This window comes from Lissotriton vulgaris, chromosome 2_1, assembly GCF_964263255.1.
Source record: "Lissotriton vulgaris chromosome 2_1, aLisVul1.2, whole genome shotgun sequence".
In the NCBI taxonomy this organism is placed as follows: Eukaryota; Metazoa; Chordata; class Amphibia; order Caudata; family Salamandridae; genus Lissotriton; species Lissotriton vulgaris.
In genome coordinates this window covers 647,213,770-647,236,525 of record NC_141687.1, presented here as the reverse complement: position 1 = coordinate 647,236,525, position 22,756 = coordinate 647,213,770, and the positions used below count along the sequence as shown (strand labels likewise).

Here is a 22,756-nt window from a genome sequence, read left to right as displayed (position 1 = left end):
TCAGATTAGGTCTTCACCTTTTCTAAAACATTCCCCTGTGGCTCGAAGAAAGTGGCCTGTGACCCATCTCCTCTATCTGTCATCTGATTGCCTCACTTGCATTCAGTAAAAGAGTGTGAGGGCTGTCAGAAGAGGATTGAAGAAAAAACAGTGAAAGACTGTGAGGGAATTTGCCTCAGGGTGAATTGGAAAATCTATGGTCAGAAAAAGAAAGGAAGAACAACGGCTAGCCAGAGACAGTGCCTCTTCTACTGCATTCATGCATACATCCTCCTCCCCCAAGACTCCCATAGGGGGAGATCTATGGAGTAGATGTATGTTGCAATCATCACTACTACTCAGGACGTTCCCGCTGTTTCTAAGATGTCTGCTCTGCTTTGTATGTCTTGGTGTTGAAGCATGGTTGGACACCCATGTGCTCACTGTCGAAAGGCAGTTCAACCACAGGTACGCATCAACAAAAGCACACCATGAACTGTAAAAAGAAATGTCCCACTCCTTGATTCCAAAGTGATTAAAGTCGAAGCATTCTTCTACATATCACTCAAGTAGATTGCTGTTGAATCACCTGCCACTGAAGGGGTCAACAACAGTATACCCGACAGCGACAGTGCCTTCTCATTTGCCTTCTGGTTAGTTATCTTTGTCTATGTCACTGCCACTATTTCCACTATTATCAAGACTTCCTCAGATAGCAATCATACAGAGGATCCATGTCAGGTTCTACCTTTGTCCTTGAACCTTCCATCAAGATCATTATTGGTATGAGGAGCACCTTAATGCCAGATTCCAGGAAAAGGTCTCTATAACTGTCACTTACATCTGCAGCCTGTGAGCTCCCAATTCCTTGACCTGTGGATTATCCTAGTTGACACAAGAAGAAGGGGTCAGTCACCCTGTTTAATCTCTTGGATTCAGACAGTTCCTGCACCTCATATACTACAACATCTCTACTTGGTTCGCCTTCAAAGTCATCTCATTACAACATTCCAGGAAGTGCTGCTCACTGGTGCAATGAAGCTGAACATTCTGGTTGAAGTCCATGAAGCATCAACCTCTATAATTATGAAAACATTGCCTCTGATCCCTGGCTTTGCAGAAGTTTCTCTCTCCAGCCACAACCAAAATATGACCCGAGCTCCTCAAGAAATATTAGTTGTTAGAAATGGGGGTCTCTAGTTGGCTATGGTTTGCACCTTTCTCCAAGTAGGTACTCTTCTTCCTAGTCAGGGTAAGGGGGATACACTTCTAAAATAACCCCTGCTCACCCCCTTGGTAGCTTGGCATGAGCAGACAGCCTTATCTCAGAGGCAGTGTGTAGAGCATTTGTGCACACATACAGTAATACAGTTAAAACACTACAAGGGAACACCACACCAGTTTAGAAAAATAGGTAATCTTTATCTAACCCAAACAAGGCCAAAAAAACAAATCCCCACAATACAGTAATAAAAATATGACTTTTAAAAGGGAGAAACAGTTCCTTTCCATAGCAAATTATAGTTGTGACACTTTTTACACAAAGTACCTTGGATGTGTCACGTCAAATAAAAACTGCCACAGGGAAGGTGATGCGACGGTCCCTTATGCCCAAGGAAGGTGATACGTTGGTTCCTTACTCCAGGCGAGGTGATGCATCAGTGCCTTACTGCCACGCAGGGGCGGCGATGCATTGGTTCCTTACTTAAGGGTAGGTGATGTGTCGATTTCTTACTATGCGGGGAGGTGATGCATCGGTTTCTTACTTCAGCTCTGGCATTCTTACCAACGTGGTGCCCAGGTGCGATGCGTGACGATCGGGGTTGCGTCAGTTCTTGATACAGTGGCAGTGACGGTGCTGCATCGGTCACTCCATTCGCGGTCCCACAATGCGTTGGTTCTTGTAGCTGCATTGCAGGGCCTGTTTCAGAATCGGTGCTGTGATCTCGGACTTCAGAGATCGGTGCACCAGTCTGCTGTATCTAAACCAGGAACTCAAACCAAATTAAATCATAGTCCTGACTACCAGTAAGATGTATGCTTCGACTGGAAAGATCTGCGTCATCTGACAGGGTACATATGTGGGTGAAAAGACTGTGGAACTGCATTCTAGCATTCTAGACAGCCAGTTGCAAAGCTGCCCTTGGGTGATATGAGAGAACCCTCTATGAATCTTTCTGTGCCTTTGTACATGAGCTTCGTACAGAATGAAGACTCCCCACACTTATGATAAGGTGCAACAGATTGGGAACAAAACTAGGACTCTTACGCTTGTAGATCTGGACGAGAAGCTGTGTTCTTTAGATCACAGTTTAATGGCTAGGACTGTCATTAGGAGCCAAGGTAGAGGGAGTAAACCCTCCTGGTGGTCCAATCACCCTCAGTCACAAGGTCAACATTAACAGCAGTGCTCATACAACAGGAAAGCTGGTAGAGGTAAAGGGCAGAAGCATCAATGCACTTCCTCCTGGGGTAAGTACCAGTCTCAGTTAAGGCAATAGAGGCCTTCTTCCTCTCCTCTATGCATGATTGCACTCAGAGGACGGTTTCAAAAATCTCAGGCAGCATCAATCTTTCTGAAAACGGTACCAAAACATGTACGACATTTACTCCTAAAGAAGTTACATCACAACTTATCTAGGGTGCAACAAAGCCCATTCTAACCCATTCTACCTTCACAAAGAGAAAAATGAATCTATTCAAGATGTATTTTGGTGCCCCAAAAAAGTCCAAAAGAGACCATTCAGGCCGGTCTTGGACCTCATTTGCCAACAAGTGTATCAGAAAGCAAAAGTTCGGAATGTTGACTCTGCCTCCAATTATTTTCCCAAGCTCAGGAAAGGAAACAGAACATGAAATTTCAAGATGCATACATTTGCATTCCAGTGGCAAGAATTTCTGGAAGCTTCTGAGGTTCATTTTAGGCAGCTCCCATTACCAATACATAGTTCTTCCCTTTGGTCAAAAATCTGCACTTCAAATCTTTTCAAAGTGCATAGCTATATTGGCAGCTTGCCGTTGCAGACATAAAATATTTATCTTTCCTTATCCTAATCAATGGTTAATAAAAGCTGATAGAACAGGTAGGATGCGTTGAGACTGCAACATCACTGTTGCAGTGAGTATAGCTTAGTCTACAGGTAAACATCCACAAATCCAGGACAATTCCTCTGCAGATTCTCAACTACTTGTGGGCTATGTAAACTATGGAGAGAGTAATGTATAGTTCGGAGGAGGGTGTGTCTACCAGTTTTCAGAAAGGCCTTCCTCTTCAGACAACTCCTTCCCTAAATGTTTTCTAGATTTAATCTATCCTAGGCTCCATGTCTGCTTGCATTTTTATTGTACCAAATGTGAGGCTTTACAAGAGGCTTGGAGAATTAGTGTTGTTAGAGGACAAGTTGAGTCTATCTCTTCCTGCAAAGCAGTCTCTCCAGGCCTTCTAAAAGGAATTCACATCAGAATCTTCTTTCACAAAAAACATTTTATCAAATGCATCACTGGTGTGTTGGAGAGCTATTCTACAGAATGTGGCACTGCACCTATTCTGGTCGGACAAGGAATTACTTTTTCACTTCCACATCCTGGACTTGCAACCTATCAATCTAGCTCCCAAGGCTTTTCTGATTTCCTTAACTGTGATAAGTATTGTTATCCAGACAGACAACACAACCACAGTGCACTACCAGAGCATGCATGGCAGCAACAGATCCAAAACTACATTGCTGGAATCTCAAGCAGATCTCTTGTACTGATGTTTCAGAGAAAAGCAAACATAGGTTCGCAAGGTCAAAAGTGTCAGAAAATTTCGACAATTAGACATGTTCATCCCCTCCAAAGAGGAAAAATAACCAAACTTTACATCTAGAGCTTAGGAATCGGGATAAATGGGCCTATCACCTTTTGATAGACTGGTTAGAGAGGTTTCTTTCTGCTTTTCCACCAATTCCACTGATTGAATCAGTTTGAATAAAAATGAGATAATCCAACACAAAAATGATTCTTGTTGCCCTTGAGTGAGCTGAGTGAGCAAGACTGTATTTTTGTTCAGAGCGACTTCACCTGCCATTAACAGCTCACAGAAAGTCACTGTGCAAACATAATCTGTTACTCAGGATGCAGGAGTAGTTAAAGCATCTCAATGTGCAATCCTGGAATTTAACAGCATCGCTTCCGATATTGTTCAAAATGGCCACTTGAAAGGAGGCAAAAAACATTTACAAGAGCTTAGTAGACTTTTGAGTCTAATAGATTTGTGTTATTGTGATTCTAGATAACCGTGTTCAGGTGTCATGCCTGAATGATGCGATTATTCCTTAGCTCCTTTATCTCTTACTTTGAAAATAGCAATTTTCCTTCATTAAAGGGCATAAGGCTACCGTCAGAGAGCAAAGAAATGGTCATTCTTTACAATTCCCTGCAAAAAAGAAGTTTTGAAGGTTCGAATAGCAACATTTCTTGCCGTTAGCTGCCTCTTTTAGGGGAACTCAGTGTGGTTCATGCGAAATTCGTGGCTCCTCTTTTTAAGATTTTGCGTAATGTTATGGCAGGATCTTATTTGGAAGGTGGCCCTTATATTGATCCGCAGAGTAAGAAAGCTCTAACATCTGTCTGCAGTAGTTTCCTACGCACTTCTTTATCACAACAGGGTCGTTTCTAACATGCATCCTTCTTTTCTATCGACAGTAGTACTGGACTTTCATATAAATCATCTTATTTTACTGTTGGTTTTCATAGGTAATCTCTCCTCCCCAGGAGAAATGTTCACCTGTTCCTTGGATGTTAGAGTCGTAACATTTTACTTGAAGGGAACTACCATTTTCGAAAAATCTGTTCAACCTTTAAATTATGGTCCACTTCTTACTAATATGGCAACCTTTAACAGCCCATTTGCAGATGGATAGTTGTGTGTTTCGCCTTGTGATATCAATTAGCCAACAAACCTCTTCCTGGCAAACCTTATGCTCACACAACAAGAGGAAAAGCGACTACTGCAGGTTGGTTAAAAAAAATGCCCCAGTGTGTAAGGCAGTCACATGGAAGTCTGACCTAACATTAGTGGTCTGGTTAATTGAATATTCTTGACCTTTTTGGATAGTATTCTGAATTTAGGGGTACTTTACTGACCTGTTTTTGTGCCATTGATTTTCGAGAACTGCAAGCTTTTTTGGGGGAAAACATGTTGTTTTTTCTATACTTATAAATGTTCATTAAGATCTCACGATGTTGAAGAAAATAGTGCTTACTCATAACACTAATCCCACATTGTAGACATAATCACTGAAAGCATAAGAAACCTCCTTAGTCTCTCAATGAACATCTTCACAAAAAAGCATTTCCGTGAGTCCACTGCCAGTACAAAGCTCATTGGGAGACGGAAACTGCTGACTCCTTAAGGAAGCATACTTTTCAGTTGTGTGTACATTTAACCTTGTAGGCTCTTTTTTTTCTTTTCGCTTCCTATCTCAAATACAAATTTAATTTGTTATTTTTCTTTTTAACTGAAAATGTTAGTCTGGATGCTATCATTTTGCCTTATGTAGCTGTTATATGTTAGTGATAGATAAATAAATATATATATTTGCCCTGTATAGACAATGGATTTGAGACCTGCATTTTGGTAATGGCAGTCAATGTTCCCATGAATTACTTGGAATATATATTTGTAAAAATAGGGTGAGTGGTCCTCGTATCAAGACAGATATCTTCTACGTTTATGACATCAGTGACCACACCTATGATGCAGAACTAGGATTACTGACAACTAAAAAGCACCTTTAAAAAAAAAAAGAAATAGCAAGAGTATATGAAACGACAATTGTTAACAAAGGATTGTATAAAAGACATATCAACAAATGAAAGAAGTACATTCATATAGATAGATAGTGGTAAAAAGGCATAGCTTGTCACAGAGAATGTTTTAATATAATTCACATGTTAACATAGTCCTCCCTGTCCTTAGGTGTTGCAACCCTGTTCTGTGTTGCTGGAAAACAAGAGCTCCGAAACAGGAGAACAAAATATGACGCTGAAGATTGAAGAAGTTATTGTAAAGGTAAAATGAAAATTATGTCTGATCACTTTCTTGTATCCTCCGGTAAACACACTTTCAGTATATTTTATTTGAGCATTAATGAAGATTGATGTAGTACTTCATTTGCTAATAAAAAAGGCTAGGAGCTTTCATGTTGCAACGGTGCCATGGGTCCTAATGTAAGCCATAAAAATGTCCCATGCCACTCAATACTTTCATTAAAATGAATGAGACAGGAGTATGGCTCAGTGAGCCCTCTGTCCATTGCACTAACTGCACTAATGATAGCCACACCCATGGTAGGATAATCCATCTACTAGGTCAGTACTTATTTTCCTTCTATGTTAAGCAGGTTATGTAGTATAGGAAAGAGAATTGTCCTTTTTCCAACTCTTACATTATCTAAAATCACCAACAGTAGATGTTCCAGAATGTCCCTTTGTTTGATTATGTCGGGTTGGTCAGTAAAAGCTATTGTGACATAATTCACTGGGGGCCATATGTACGACCATTTTATTTTGAGCCTCGCAATTTGCAACTAATTACGAGTCCCAAAATAAAATGTACAACAGTGTGTTTAACACGGTTTGCGATTCCCAATGGGGTCGCAAATTGTGAGGCTCATTAATATTAATGAGTCTCTAGCAATTTGCGAGCCCATTGGGAATGACAGGCCCTCCCAGGGATGGTGGCCTGCTGGTCTCAGCAGACCACCATGTGTGGGACTACTTTGAAATAAAGCAGTTTTTTTTAAATGCCGCCCGTTTTCTTTAAAGGAAATTGGGATGCATTACAATTGTTTTACAATGAAACGTTTTTGTTTCATTTTGTAAGGCAAGCAGTGGTCCTTAGGTATGGACACCACTGATTCCGTGAGTAGGCTATGGCTTAGTTAATTGCACTGCACAGACATGCTTGACTTTGTCAGCCTGGGTTTTCAAAGCCTTTATTAATAGCCTGAAAAATAGGCTGTTTGCTGGTGTACATTTAGTTGGTGTACCTGCTGATTTTACTTTGCGGCGATTTAGAGCTGCACAGTTTGATAAAAACACTTAGACATGTCTTTGAAGGATCCGTCTTTGTTTCTTCTTTCTCACTTGTGTAGATGGAAGTGTTTATAAATCACTGGGTTGCAATCTGTATTCATCTAGTTGTCACCAGTGTGGTGTTTCTGCTTTACGCAGGAGTTTGTGGTTGTTTAACTAACCTTGCGATTCTTTTCAAGTTTTTACCTGACCCTTACTCCAGTCATTTACAATTATAGTAGTGCATTTATTCTACAGAATTCTTTTCTTTTTAGTTTTACTTTTTTGTTAAAAACGGCTTGATCTATCCGACTTGCAGTCACTCTTGTGGAGGTATGGTGAGGGTATGTGCCTTATAATGAAAGCGGCAAGGTCTGGAAATGAAACCTGACCCAAAACAGGTGGCAGCCTGAGCGCCGCCGCTGCTGGCTCCTAATATATAATGCCAGTACCAAATCAGAAAGCAAGCACAGTATAGAAAATCAGGAACCGAATTGAAAGGAGGCAAATGTTAGTTATCCCAGTGTGCAAGTGAAGGCGGGGCTGGAGTATGCTGCATCTTGGTGCAGAGTAACAGATGTATATTGCCAACCAAATGAATGTTAATTAGTCCGTCGGCCTCTAGTAGGATGAAAGGCTGAGCAGACGTGCTGGAGTTCGAACCTGTGGTTGTGAAGTCAAACATAAGATTAATAGGGTGCTTGCCTTAAAGTTAAGATAGCATTATATAATGCCAGTACCAAATCAGAAAGCGAGCACAGTATAGAAAATCAGGAGCCGTGTGTGTAAGCAGAGGCATCACTACCTCTGCCGCCACTGTCAAAACACGATTCTGCAGCCTTCCTCCTTCTACAAGATAACAGCAATGGGCCTAGCATGACCGTGTATGCACAAGTTTCTCATTGCAAACGGAGCGTTGGCAGGGCTGGGTGTGTGCATGTGGCATGTGAAGGGAGGGTTGGTAAAAAAGAATGGCGCAAGAGAGAAACGGGGGCGAGTGAGCAGGGCAGTGCGACGAACACGATATCTAAAAACTGATGGTGACATGACCCCGAACAGACGGCGCCCCTGCTCATAACTGTAGACCGTAGGCCGTTGGCGGATACATTTCCTGTGAAAGGTGGGGCATGCACCCACCTTTGCCCAATTGCGTGCTGTCTTTTTAGAAAGACGCACGCATTGCCCAATAGAAATAATGCAAAAACAATATAAAAGTCCAGAGTGATTCAAAGAGGTCGTTTTCCTAGAGTAGCGCATTGCGCTAGGCGGACCTAAATAGGGAAGCTTGAGCTACACTATGGCATTAAATGGTCAATTTAGCAGTTGAAAAGTGCTCTACCAATCTGCAATGGCAGGCTGGCAGACGTTTTCACATTGTTGTAGCCAGGGTGGTACGATTTGTGCTGCAGCCCTGGTGGGACACTTTAAATTACAGGCCCTGAGTACCTGTGTTACCATATGCTAGGGGCTTATTAGTAAGTTAAATTATGCCAATTGAGTGTAGCCAATCAAGCATATACTTTTAAGGGTCAGGTCACAGAGGTCTTGATTAGCAGGCCTTAGTGCACTCTGTGCACTAAGTGCAAAAAACCAGCTGCATCAATCTAAACCTTTGGAGGTGATCATGCAAAAAGAGGCATTTCCTTACACTGGCCATAATCTGCACTTCCTGCAAATAATATTGCCACCCCTATGCAATCAGTGGGATTAGCACTTATTTATTAATGGTCAAACTCTTCTGTGATACTTTACTGTTTGAATAATTAAATCATTACAATCCACATAAGAGACCAAGCTTAACAACATTATTCAAGTGTTTTCCACTGGGCTCCTCCCATCATTCTCAATCAAAGTAAGACAGTAATATTATTAATATAAAGGTTCTCTTCTAGGACAGTGTAACCTTTGCTTAACTACAACCACATGGCGGCATAGTATCAATAAATACAGTTAATAAAAATGGAGGTCACTTCTAAAAACAACAGATGGGCCACCAAGCTTAAGAAAGTGCAACGTAGCCAAAAGGGAAAAAACATGTTCATGGGCCAACGTGGAGTCAGGGAGTCTAAAGCAGCTGATGGGCTTAGAGATGTATTATCCGACAATTCAGCCATAGTTTGCTGAATTAGTTCTCTAAGTCGAGTTTAACTTGATCCGTGAGTTCAGAGTTACAACAATCGATAGTCAATAACAAATTGTGGTGCCACGTCCTTTCCTCAGCCGCACAACTTAAATATTCCACAGGCTCCTTAACAAGATCCTGTTATCGGAGGAGCACAGGCGTTTATATAAAAGATGGATTCGGGTTCCATGTTGTGAAGCTGGGCTAGGGTACACCGGTTGTACTGGAAAGCAGCTTCAAAGATGTTCCATTGTTATGACCTCCTGTGTTTGTTTCCTACATTTGACACAGGACCTGGGATTTTTGATTAAGCTTGCGATATTGTAAGATGGATGAAGAATGTAAAGCTGATGTTTATAGCTGTGTTCTCCAGGCTCAATGCTGTGATGATATCCTGCCTACAAGACCGAACTCCCAAACTGTTCCACTCAGGCCTCAGTTTTGATCTACACAAGGACAACAATGCTCGGCAGAGACATACAACATGCTTCAGACTCTCGACCGATTCCCCGCAACCCCTGCACATCAGCTCATCAGATGGGCGCCGCCAAAGGGGTAGATGTTTCGAAAAGTGCCTCTTCCCAAGTCTAAGTGCCATGAACCTCTTTTTAAAATAGAAGGGATATGTACAAGTGAGGTTTGATTGAAAAGAGTCCAACTGATAAGAATTTATTACTGACCATGCGTTCTTGCCTTTGGCAAGAGTCGCCTTGTCGGAAGAGTGGGAACACAATTGGTGTGCTTCTTATTTTAAAAGCTGCGTTACTTGGGTTAAGGTTCCAGAGGTCACTTGCTGATAATTGCTGCACACATTTGTGAAAGAACCGACTGTGTGACCCGCCAGGATTGCTGGAGCTCATATCTAACCATAGCAAAGACTCGAGGGAACCAGCTCTTGCCTGCCTTAACTTTAAGCAAGCACCTACGCTTAGCATTTCGTAGTTTAGGAGACCTAGCTCATATGCAGTTTTTGGCAAACTCTTCAAATGAACGTCTTTATCAAATCTTTAGAAATTCTGAAAATGTAATTAAAACACACATTACCAATAAATATGTAAACGTGTATAACATCATTAATGAACCAATCAGCTTAACTAAGTTTAAAATACTAACATGGCTCCCAGCTCAAGGTGTTAAACCCTCCTGTGTTTTAATACTCTACAAAAATAGTATATTAAAATACATAACAGCCCTCACAGAGAAAGTATGTACCTTAAACTTGCTCACCAACTTTATTTACATATATCCTATGGCATTTATTTACATCCTTCTTCATTTGTCAAATAGAGACTTTAGATTTTGGGTGCTATGTTTTTGGTACGATGTAACATAGCGGCGTGTGAGAGGAATACAGAGTAAATTATTGCAGCAGTTCAGCTGAAAAAGTAACCCCTCTGCCCCCCTTAATTACATTGCTTACATTTTATTGCAAAAAGCAAAAATGACCTATGACCTTTTTTATACTTATTTTCTGTTTGTTTTAGATATCTCCTATAATCCTGAACACGGTGCTGACAATCATGGCGGCCTTAAAGCCAAAGGCAAAAGAAGATGAATCCAAAGACACGCCTACCGAAGCCAATAACCTCTGGGATGTGAAAACAATTGACAGATGTCACTATTGGTTTTTAGGGGTTGATGTAGCCCATGAACTGCAGGAAACTTTCACAGGCTCAGAGAGCACAAAAAAAATTGAAAGCTTTGACATTGATGTGAAATCCATCCAAATCACTATGGAATGTGGTCTAGGACATCGCACTGTCCCTTTACTCCTTGCAGAGTCAACATTTGTTGGAACTGTCAAAAACTGGACTTCGCTTATGGATCTAGTTGCAGATACGACACTGGAGGTAAAGCAAACATACGACATTAACAATTTTCCTTTTTTTTAAATACGTGAATACCATGTTAGGAAATGTATTTTCTGAACACTACATTCGTGTATTCAGTAGCATCCGTGTAGAAGTAGCCTGCTGTGATAGTTCTCTTCTAGTGTGCTTTTTCTCTCTCTTCTTTCAAAGTCATCTTAACCATGTGATTTCATTGTGCCATCCATCAGGCAGAGCACGACTTGAGGTGCACTTGAATCTAACTGGCATGCTGTTAAGGTTAACAAAGGCCGTTAATGGCAGTGATATGGCCCTTAAACCACATGTGGGTTTTAATAACAGTGGAAAGCTAGAAATGCATTTTTCATTAGCCTTTTAGTGTCTGATTAATTGAACCCGTGTTAAAACAGGTTTGCATTTCTTAGGTCTGCTTTAGTTAGTTGTTAGTCACATTTAGGCCAGTGTTTACTTTGAGCTGGTGTTTGCTAATGGGGCCCACCGGCACTCATTTTTGGGCAACGACAATTATTTTTACCATCCAAAGCAAGGGTGAGAAAAACATAACGTGGGTGAAAGAAGGAGGAAGAGAAAAACAGTGACAAAAGAAGAAATGAAGGATAGAAAGACCTGCAAGTGGGAGATAAAGACGCTGGGGAGTGTCTCGTGTTGGACTGCAGAGGCCTGGGGTGGAATCAGGACTAGGAAGCCTTGGTATTCTGCGCCATGACCTTCAATAACGACGGCTGCGCACTTTTGCGCAAAACTTTGGGCACTACACTTTATTCTATGACAAATTCAGCACTGACTAGACTAAAGTATTCTAGGCCACAAAAAATTGATGATTTGAAATGAGTATCCATTGAGAAATAATTAATATCACAAGTCTGATGTTTTCGGCTATCAGTGTAGAGGACCCCGTTATCTTCAACGATGTATCCTCTTTTTTCAAACTTTTAGGTGTTGATTCCAGACGGCACTCATGGCGCCTGGCTGCGAGATACATTTCGAGCAAACCACCCAGTTGTCTTTCTTTCTCCGCATCTGTGTTTAAGAAGAGTACTGAATACTACATTCGCACAGCTGCCTTGTGTAATTTCGCAGTGTCTGAAAATGTGTCTGTGTTAGAAACGGAAATGTATCAGTAATGCCGATAGTCATGCATTGAAAACTATTCAGTCAGAGACATGTGCAAGAAGGATCATAGTAGAACACTGGTCTTACCTGATTCTGTACCCAGTCGCCATTTCGTACTGTGGGATCCTTGCTAATATCTGCCTGCTACCAACCACACTGCTTTAATCCATGCCACCTTCACGAAAAAGGAAGAAGTGGGTTCAATTGCACTTCTAACAAGACATTCACTTTGCACTGCTTCTGACTTTACTTTCGCCTCGACTGACTCCGTGACAGCCTGACTCTAACAACTCCAAGGGATAGTGAAGTGAGGGATCCAGGCTTACTCCAGGAAGTAGATGATTTGGAACTTAGGCACTGTATAACGCCAATATTTTCACCCAATAAACCACATGTACAGTTAGAGCTATGCCTTTGAAAAACAATGTCCTTGTTTACAGAAACCCTTTTTGGCCAGTTAATATAATGTTGCTCAATAAAACCCTTCTGCGGGTGAGTTATTATATTATTGTTTAGTAGAAGGGCAGTTGAATTATTTTGTATTGATATTTGTACAGAGCCATAGAAAAGTAGCACTGGACCCTTTTCCTATTGTTAGTGTTAGGGAAACTGCTATCGTGTTTTCAGTAAAGTTTATGAAATCTCAGCTTGCTAATGTCTTCATTACCAAACAGCAGAGGTGTCAGATAGACTGCAACATTGTATCAAGTTGGGTAGTGTGAGAAATTGGGTTGTTGGCTGACCGGGGTGTGAGCCCAGGTCAAGCAAAAGTCACAATCCCTTGCAGAGTGAACCACAAAAAGCACTAAATTAGCTTGTGCTTAACCTTGGGTAGTTTAGCACAAAAATCACAGGCTTAATTTAGAGGCAATGTGCAAAGTATGTATATAGCACACAAACAGTAATACAGTGAAATCACAACACAATGAAAATCCGACACCAATTTAGGAAAATAAAGTACATTTAAAAAATGATCACTAGAACCGGAGTTATAAATTTTAATTTTTTTTAGTAAAAACTAGCATTGAAAAGATCAAACCTCCAACCACTGACATCTAGTCGCAAGAGACTGGGTCAAAGTAAAAAAAATATAAGTCCTACCTCGATGGAGTGTGGTTCGGATACAAGAAGTGGATTGGACCCGGGCTGCGCTTACCGTGAGACATGGTGTAACTCCAACAAATGATGGACAGAATGATGCTGAATCATTCGAGCATTCTCCCCCAGTCAAGTGAGCTGGGTTAATTTCATTGATCTTTTGCCCACTACGCCACCCCAGTTTGGACCCAGTCATATGCAAATCAATCTTGACCCTGTGCCTCATGGGAACAGTCCAGACCGAACTGCCAAGTTAGGTCCTCCCTGGACCGGAACAAGCATCCTGGGACCCGTTTCGAGGTATGTCACCCTTCATCAGCCAGGCTAGCTTGAAACCAGTGGCACAGCGAGCAAGGGATCCATTTCAGGGCATTACCTGTCCCACTTAGGGCGAAAAGTATAACTGCAGCAAATGATGGACGGAATGCTGAATAATTCAATCATTCTCCCCCAGTCAAGAGATCTGGTTTAAATCCATCGTACTTTTGCCCACTCCACCACCCCAGTTTGGACCCAGCCATATGCAAATCAGTCTTGACCCTGTTCTTTGTGGGAACAGTCCAGCCCGAACTGTCAATTCGGGTCCAGAGTTGGAGTAATCTGTGGGGAATATTGACTTTCTGCTTCCCTTTCATGGTGGTATTTCTTAAGGGCATATTTAGGAGATGATGTGGAGGAGTTTGGGCTAATGCAGCCTATATCTGAGGCTATTCTACCTCTTATGGAGGAGAATTGTCTGTCTGCATTTGGGAAGGCTAGTGTGTTGGAGTCTTCCCCAGCTTCGGGACTTCTTTCCCCTCCTTGCCTTGCTACTGATGCAACTTCTTCTTTTGCGGACATGTTAGGAAGAGTGGCTATGGCCTTTGAGCATACATGTTCCTTCAGTGGAAAAGTCTAATGATCCCCTGATTGATGTCCTTTGTAAAGGTCAGACAGTGATTCCTTGTACAACATATTGTTGGGTACTTGGGGTAAGCCTGATACGGGGGTCTCGGTGGAACGTGCTCTATCTCGCAGACACTAGCCTGCTCCTGGAGATACAACAAAAATGTTTCTTTCTGGGATTGAGGCAAATGGGACTGCACTTATCTAGCTGTAAGATAATATGTCTAAAGAAGGCCGTGAGGTGCTCCAGATCTGAGACTCAAAACCCTACGTCTGCTGGGACCACCAAGATCCCTCAATAACATAAAAACCTCAATGATCCAGCACCCTTAATTACAGTTATTCACAAATGCAGTACAATTACGTAAATGAGTTTTTGATTCATCAATATTCTTTAGCCACACAGTTAAACATGACATTGATTCAACAGGTATGTTTCAATCCCTTTATTCATGATTTCTTCTTCACAGTAGATAAAACCGTAGCCAAGGCGTTTCGTCCTCTCCGACATCTTCAGGGCAGAAAAAGAAACTGTTTGGCCTCTTATCTTGAAAGCTGTGAGCGTTCTGATTTCCTATGGCTCATGTAACGGCCGTTAATCGAGCCATAGAAAATCAGAAATTTACCATTAGGGTAATACCGACTGAAGCATTACTCCCAGACATGAGGTCCAAATTCCAGATGGGCTGTTGCAGAATGTTTATCCACCTATCTTTAAAATAACGACATTGGGACGAACCTCTTCATAAAATAAAGATAAATCATCCAATTTTATCACAAGAGAAGAAGTAGAACAATGCTCACAGCTTTCAAGCTAGGAGGCCAAACGTTTTCTTTTTCTGCCCTGAAAAAGTCCGAGAGGACGGAACACGTTGAATACAGTATTATCTAATGTGAAGAAGAAACCACGAATAAAGGCATTGAAACACACCTGCTGAATCAATGTAATGTTTATCTGTATGGCTAAAGAATATTAATGAACCAAAAACTCATTTATGTAATTGTACTGCATTTGTGAATAACTGTAATTAAGGGTGATGGATCATTCAGGTTTTTCTGCCCCTGGAGATGTCTTGTCTCTTCAAACATCCACTTTTCTTAGTTTGGGGGTAGAGGCTGCTTCAGCTACACAGTATATGGATTCTCTACCTAATGTTCCATCAAATAGAGATTCTAAGAGACAAAGATACGTGTGGCAAACATATTTTCTTCTATACTAGTTCTGCTTTAAGGTCCATTAACATGTCTTGTGTTCTTGGGCATTTTTTTCATGCTTTGTTACAAACTATGTTGCCATCACTCCCAGATGAACTCCGATCCAGTCTTGATCAGTTGATTTGGGATGTCCAACAGGCAGCTAAACTGATCATTAGTTGTGTCATGGATACTACTGAATCAGTGGGTCGGGCCATGGCATCCGCTGCTGCACTACGTTGTCGTGCCTGGTTACGTACCTCATGCTTTCAGAGCCTGTCCAAGCTGCTTTGGTCTATATGCCCTTTTGGTGACACCCATCTTTTAGGTGCCCAGGCTGTCTCTACTTTATGGTGTTTCCATGTTAGATGAGGTGAAACAGAGGCCTAATTTCTCTCTTTCTGGTTATATACCTAGACTAGGCTTATATGCGGACTGTTAATCCTTTGTTTCTTACATGGCTGGTCATGTTATGGCAGTGACATAGTTGCCTAAGTTCTGCTTGTTGGTGTCATCCAATGTGGTGTTCCTGTGGTTAGCTGATGTTATTTTTTCAATACTTCCTTTGACAGGTTGTGTTGTTACAAGGATACTTATTCTACAGGTTTTTCCTTTCCCTTTTTTCCTCTGATGTGGGGTTCATGCTCAAGAGGTCGTTTGCTTGTGGTATTTTCTTCTGGTTAGGAAGTTAACCTATGTCGCCTACATTTTTGGAAGTATTTCAGTATGTTGGTTAGCATTATTTCTGACTTTCAGTATCTCTTATAGGGACATCTTGTTTATGCCCTTTGTGGGAGCTTTTATATAGAGAGCATGCTTGTAATTTTCGGCTACTCTGTATTTCCACTTCAGTATAGTTTTTGGCTCTTCTCAGCGGTCTGTTTCCCACTAGGACATTCTTCCCACTAAGACATTATTTTTTGATCTGTCCTTTATTTGTTTGCCTTTTTGCAATTTTTTTGGCAGGGTGCTCTTTTCATTGGATTTCTATGGTGCACGGGCTGGTTTTACCTAAGGTGATTTTCACAATGGTTCTGCTACCCTACTTGATGGTGGTTACACTAGCTTTGCTATGTTGTGAGCACCTTGGCTGCACATTGGCTATTGTTCCCTTGATATGTACTCTTCTTTCTTGGAATCTTTACATGTGGTAGAGTCAAGGTCTCTACTTAGTATATTTCTGAATGCTTATATCAGTTACCTCAATTTTTGTGGGGTTGTATTGTTGCCCACTTATGTTCTTTGAACATGGTTGTTCCGTGAACACTGCTTTCCCTGTTATTTGGAATGCAGTGTCATAATATTTCAACACTTAGGGGTTAGTTATTACACCCATGTCCTGTATTTCTTGTGGGGATTTCTTTCTTCTCTTAAGAGAATATCCCCTTCTATTGTTCTTTCTCTTCTTTAAGAATTTTCTGAGTTTTTTCTCCCCATATACTTTGATATTTCTGATAGATACATCTGCCAGTGGATTCCTCACCTTGTGAATATCCCCTTGCGTCAGCAACATTCGGAAATTCTTTTTGTAGCTTCGCGCCGACATGGACGACATCACAGAGGCACGGCATTGCGCGCAACTCCGCTGATGTCACAGACACCATAATAGGCCCACGCCGGTGTGATGACATCAGTTCCCTTTTTTCCGCGTCATCAACGCTAACGGTTTCGAGGAATCTCTGTAGCTGTTGGTAACTTTGTTACTGTTTTTTCTCTGTTTTCTTGCTTCTTTGTAAAGCTGAAGATGTCGACTAAGAAGACCGGGTTCAAGCCATGTGGAGAGTGCGGCACAATGATGATCACAGACCCGCACGAAGATTGTATCTGGTGCCTGAGTTCGGACCATGATGTCAAAGGCTGTTCTTCGTGTAAGAAGATGAACCCCAAGGCACTTCGTGAGAGGGAAACTAAACTTCTAATGGCAAAGTTGAGAGAAAAAAAAGAAAAGAAGACTTCGAGATCGCGTTCGAGAAGGGCGAGGTCGAAGTCGAGGTCAAGATCCCGCACGGGGTCGCCTTCGAGGTCGTCATCCGATCATGCTTTGAAATAAAAAAAAAAGCATAAGAAGGGAAGGCATGGATCTCGACATCACTCCGGTAACGATTCGGACTCGAGACCGAAGTCGCCTAGGAGGAAACATGGAAAGGATGTAGTGTCTCCATCACCAGAGGTCTTGGATCCAGAAGGTGAGGCTTTGCCTTTGAAGTCGCAGGTTCAATCTCCGGCTCCGGTTTCGAATCCATCTCAGGTGCCGTCTCCGGCTCGAGAGGATGAAGAGGTCCCTTTGAATGAGGGCTCGATGTCTATCAGCCTGATTCATCATTCTCCCGTTTTGCGAGGCCCTAATAGCGATTCATAGCGAATCGCTATTAAGGACTCGCAAAACGGGATTCATGTAGAAATTGCATGAAGATATGCGATTCCTACATATTCCTTATTTGCGATTAGAAAATTACTAATCGCAAATAAGGAATAACTCGCCATTCATTCCTATGGGCCAAAAGGCCCATAGGAATGAATGGGGAGTATTCCTTATTTGCGATTAGCAATTTGCGAATCGCAAATAAGATGGCGATTTGAAGGGTTCCAGGGGTGTCCAAAGGACACCCTGTAGCACCCCTCAAATGAAATTTTACACAGGTGTTGCACACACACACATGTCCAAAGGACATGTGTGTGTGTGTAACATGCAACTCAGAAAAATGCATTTAAATGCATTTTTCTGAGTTTTCTCAATTTACCACGAGGTCTCACCTCGCGGTAAATTGCGGCTAGAAATTGCGAATTCGCAAAATTAAATGGGATGATGAATTGCATTTAAGGAATCTCAAATAGAGGTTCCTTAAATGTAATTCCTCGCAAAATTGCGAGATCGCAATTAGCGATTTTTACATTTGGGATGCTGTATCCCAAATGCAAAAATCGCTCTTGCAAAGGGCCAGATTCTCAGAATCTGGCCCTTTGCGAGCGCTATTTTCTTTGATGAATCGGGCGGTATGTCACATCCACCTGTGGAAGAGGAGGCGAATCCGGAACCTCTGAAGGGTCAGTCTGTTGGTTCTTACCCACCTTTCCAAGCTCTAGGTCAAGACCCTACTGCGTTTTTAAACGCTATGTATGGAGTCTATTCCAGAGCATTGTACCCCTCTGGTGCACCTTCGGGTCCCATAAGTCCTTTGGCGTATAATTTAGGAGTTCCCCACTCCTATGCTCCAGCTCCCTTTATGCCGTTTATGCCGGCTCTGACGCCGCCTTGGCATTACTCGGCGCCACCGAGGTCGTCGACGCCGATACCGCCGTCACCGGCTTAGTCGACCTCTAGAACGGCGCCCTGCGCCTTCGAATTCGATATCAACATCGATACCGGCTCTGTCGGAGTCGCTCACGGATCCAACGGCGCGGTTGTTGAAAGAGAGATCCAGAAGGGATGCTCAGCGCCTTATAGAGGAGCAAAGATATAGAGAAGCTGAGGCTGAGATGGAAGAAGGTGAGCTTCAGGAGGACTGTTTTTAAGATCTAGGAGAAGCCAGTGGTTTGGAGTTTTCTCCTGATTCGCAGCTGTCATCTGAGTCTTATGCCCCTTCAAAGGACGTTACGCCATACCACATGGTCATGAGGAAGGCTGCGGAACTTTTAAATTTAACTTTGCCTACAGTGGAATATAAATCCAATCTCTTGACTGAGGTCCTCCATTCCCCAAGTTCTGTTATAGAACCGTTGCTTCCCTTTAATGCAGCATTAACTGAACCTATTTTGGAGGTTTAGAGCAAGCCTCTTACAGCTCCTGCAGTGGCTAAAAGTGTTGCAAGGAGGTATAGAGTTGCATCTGGGGTTCCTGAATGTTTATCCTCGCACCCTTTGCCTGAAAGTCTGGTTGTTCAGGCAGCCTGTTAAAAAAAGACTGGGGGTGCATTCCCTCAAGTGCCTGGAGATAAGGAATCCAAGAAACAGCATCAGACTGCGAAGAAGTCTTTCTCTTCAGCAAGTATGGCTTTAAAATCTACAAATGCCACTTGCCTTTTGGGGAGATATATCCATGCCCTGATGGACTCCATACGGCTGTTGGCTCCTAAAATTCCTGAGGACAGCAGGAATGATTTTAATGAGGTATTGGGTGATGTACAGGCGGCTGCTCGCCAAGTGATTCAGAGTGGGCTAGATACTTCTGATTCAGTTGCTCGCATCATGGGACCTGCTGTTGCCTCTAGAAGGGCTGCCTGGCTGAAGTTATCTGACTTTTCTGCGGATGTTCAGGCTGCGTTGTTGGATTTGCCTTTTGATGGTGTTGGACTATTTGGTAAAAAAGCTGATGCAGCCTTGGAAAGATTTAAGGACAGTAGGGCTGCTGCCAAATCTTTGGGGCTGCAGACCAGAGGTTCATCAACTAAAAGGTATAGAGGTTTTGAACGTTCTTCTTTTCGTCCCTACCGTCAAGCTCATCAGCAGCAGCAGCAACAGCAAAATCCGCTGTATAAGTCATACAGGGGTAAGCAAAGTGCTTATCCTCGAGGACGTCAAGCCTCCTCCTCCTCTTCCAACCCCCCAGCCACAGAAAAGCAGCCCTAGATCTGCCATTCTGGATCATGCGGGTCCTGTAGGGGTCGGCTTACCTATTTTCTACGGGATAAGGAATCGGTTACATCAGATCTTTGGGTTCTCAATTTAGTAGAAAATGGGTTTGCTCTTCCCTTTCGGGAATTCCCTCTGAATTACCCTCCTTGTCAAGGTTTTTGCACGGAGGAACACCTATTACTCTTGCAAGAGGAAGTCCAGACACTGTTAAGAAAGGGTGCGATAGAGATGGTTCCAGAGCAGGAAAGGGGTCAGGGATGCTACTCCCGGTATTTCCTGATACCCAAGAAGGATGACAGACTTCGTCCAATCCTGGATCTCAGGATCTTGAACCTTTACCTGAAACAGGAGAAGTTCAAGATGCTCACCCTTGCGCAGGTTCTTCAGGCGCTGATGGAAGAAGACTGGATGGTGTCAATGGACTTGCAGGATGCATATTTTCACATCCCTATCCTGCAGTCGCACAGGAAGTATCTCCATTTTACGGTAGGATCGCAACATTACCAGTTTGTGGTTCTACCGTTTGGTCTTACTACTGCGCCTCGAGTCTTCACCAAGGTGATGGCTGTGGTGGCAGCACATCTCAGAAGATCGGGGTACCGGTATTCCCGTATCTGGACGATTGGCTGATCAAAGCAGAATCGCCAGGGAAGGTGCTCCATCATCTGCAAGTAACAACTCCGTTGTTGTACTAGTTGGGTTTTTTAATAAATGTGCCCAAATCTCATCTTGTGCCCTCCCAGCGCAACCTGTTCATAGGTGCGGTACAGGATACAACTGTGTGTCGTGCATTCCCTCCTGCTCAGAGGATTCACGACATACAGGAGTTGATTCCTTTATTTTACAAAGGAGCTGTCGTTCTGAGGAAATATAAATTTTTGGTCATGTTATGTTCCCTAGCGCGTACCCCACCGACTCCATGTACCAGCTTTAAGTGCATGTAACTTCCCTCCTGTACCAGTTATGAAGACGTAAATACATTTGCGTCCAACGTTAACTTGTCCTCTTTCAGATCCACCCTGAATGGATTATATAGCCCGTTCCTAAGTATGCTATGCCACCGTCTTTTTGTAGTACACTTTACATGTTTTCCCTGCTCTGACAGAGTAGGCCCTGAATTTCTGCCATCGAGCCTCTTTCCTGGCTCTTGACTCTGACAGCCTCTGCCCAGGCTACCTCTGTACCCGTGAACTCTGACTTACTTTCAGCGCGGCCCCTCGCGCTCAGCTCAGCCTGCTTTCTGCCAAGACTGACTATAACCTTCGAGTTATCTGTCCCGTTCCTCGAGAATGCATTCCTGCCTACTAGCTCCAGTAAACATCCTCTCCAGCTGCAGAGCCAAAGGGCCGACCTGTCTCAATGCAAGTAATTCATAGCCTCTGTTGCCATGCTTCCATGGAAGGCCCCGTGCCCCCACGCTTCACATGCAGACACTTAGGCGCTTATACACGCATCCACAGTTAGCATAGAATAGCTTCTGCCCTAGAGACCTTTTCGCCCAGATAGTATGGTTCCTAAACATCAGATATCAGATATGATAGAAGTACAAGTTGATCTGACATGCCAGACTTCTGTCTCTTTCCGTCAGAGTAAATGTCAAGTCCCCTGCACCCCGTCAATCACACGTCATGCAGCTGCGCGCGCATCCAAGCTTCCGATTTCTGCTGACATCGCAACAATTCTGTTAGCACCACCCCTTGGTGCCACCCACTTGCGTCACCTATCAGTGACGTTTCTAGCACACACCTCTGGTTCACGCCTAGTTCACGCCTCTTGATTACGTACTAGTACCACGTGTATACTGTTATCTTGTCTTCTCTCAGCTGTTACGCCTCTTACATTACTTCTTATGGTATAAATCAAGTATATAAGCTATGTATTGTTAATAAACGAGAGCGCTCTATCCCTTCTGACACCCCTGTGGTGTTCAGAACATGATATCCTGGTCTTGACCATTCCTTTATGAGGAATAAAACCCTTAGAAACTCTAACACCACGGACTCTGTCTTTTTTCATCCGATCTGAGTTATTATTGATTAAGTACTTACCTGCATAGAAATTAAGAGAGTAAATTAATTATTTACGTCATTTTGGCGCCCGAATAGGGACCCCTCCCCCACCTCACGCGCCGGTTGGTGCGTTGCAAGCTATGTCCCCTGCCATCAGTTAGATGGAACATACGCGTACTGGCAGGATTTCCTGCATCTCCCTCTGACCCACGGAGGTGACGAAGACTGCGATCAGTGCCCAGACGAGGCGGTGAGGAGTGCGGAGGATCCCGACCAGAGCCTAGCCGAAAGAAGCAAGGTCCGAGGTGTCAAGAGGCCCACCAGGTTTCCGAAGTTTTCCGAAGTTTTCCGAAGTCTTCCGAAGTTTTCCGAAGTACCGAGTCGAGTCCAGTCGAGTTTTCTGAGGCCTTCTGTTTCCGTGCTTCCCGGTGAGTACCATTGCTGGGTCGTATCTAGACGGGTTTGGGTACGCAAGTCCGGTCTGCACTGTTTTTAGGCAGTGTATCTGTACTGTTTAGCAGTATATCTAGTATTCCGAATTTCTGCACTGTTACACCAGTGTATCGGTACTGTTTAGCAGTACATCCAGTATAGGGGGGTAGTCATCTATGTCTTCAATGTTCTTATGTGATTAATGTTGTGGTATGAATGTGACTGTTTTACGTGTATTATTGTGTTTCTCGTATAACCTAGCTGTCAAGAGTATTAAGGAATAGGGATTGAGCATTCAGTAATAAGTAAGCAAAATGCCGTTTTTCAGCAAGTTAAAGCAGATAGGAACTAGGAAAGGGATACTGGAGGAAGAAATTCCTATTCCCCCTAGGGACACTCCCGGCAATTTTATGTACCAGAAGCATGGCATAGATGCCATATTA

The 22,756-nt window shown here is 42.9% G+C and overlaps 1 protein-coding gene across 1 annotated transcript in view; it reads left to right on the top strand.

Moving 5' to 3' along the window:
* The window catches only part of VPS13C (vacuolar protein sorting 13 homolog C), a 2,437,235-nt gene that overhangs the window by 1,289,035 nt on the left and 1,125,444 nt on the right, over window positions 1–22,756 (top strand). Inside the window, exons 53-54 of the mRNA XM_086955811.1 lie at window positions 5,942–6,034; window positions 10,645–11,010. Coding sequence (XP_086811937.1) covers window positions 5,942–6,034; window positions 10,645–11,010 — 459 coding nt within the window. The remainder of the gene's footprint in view (window positions 1–5,941; window positions 6,035–10,644; window positions 11,011–22,756) is intronic.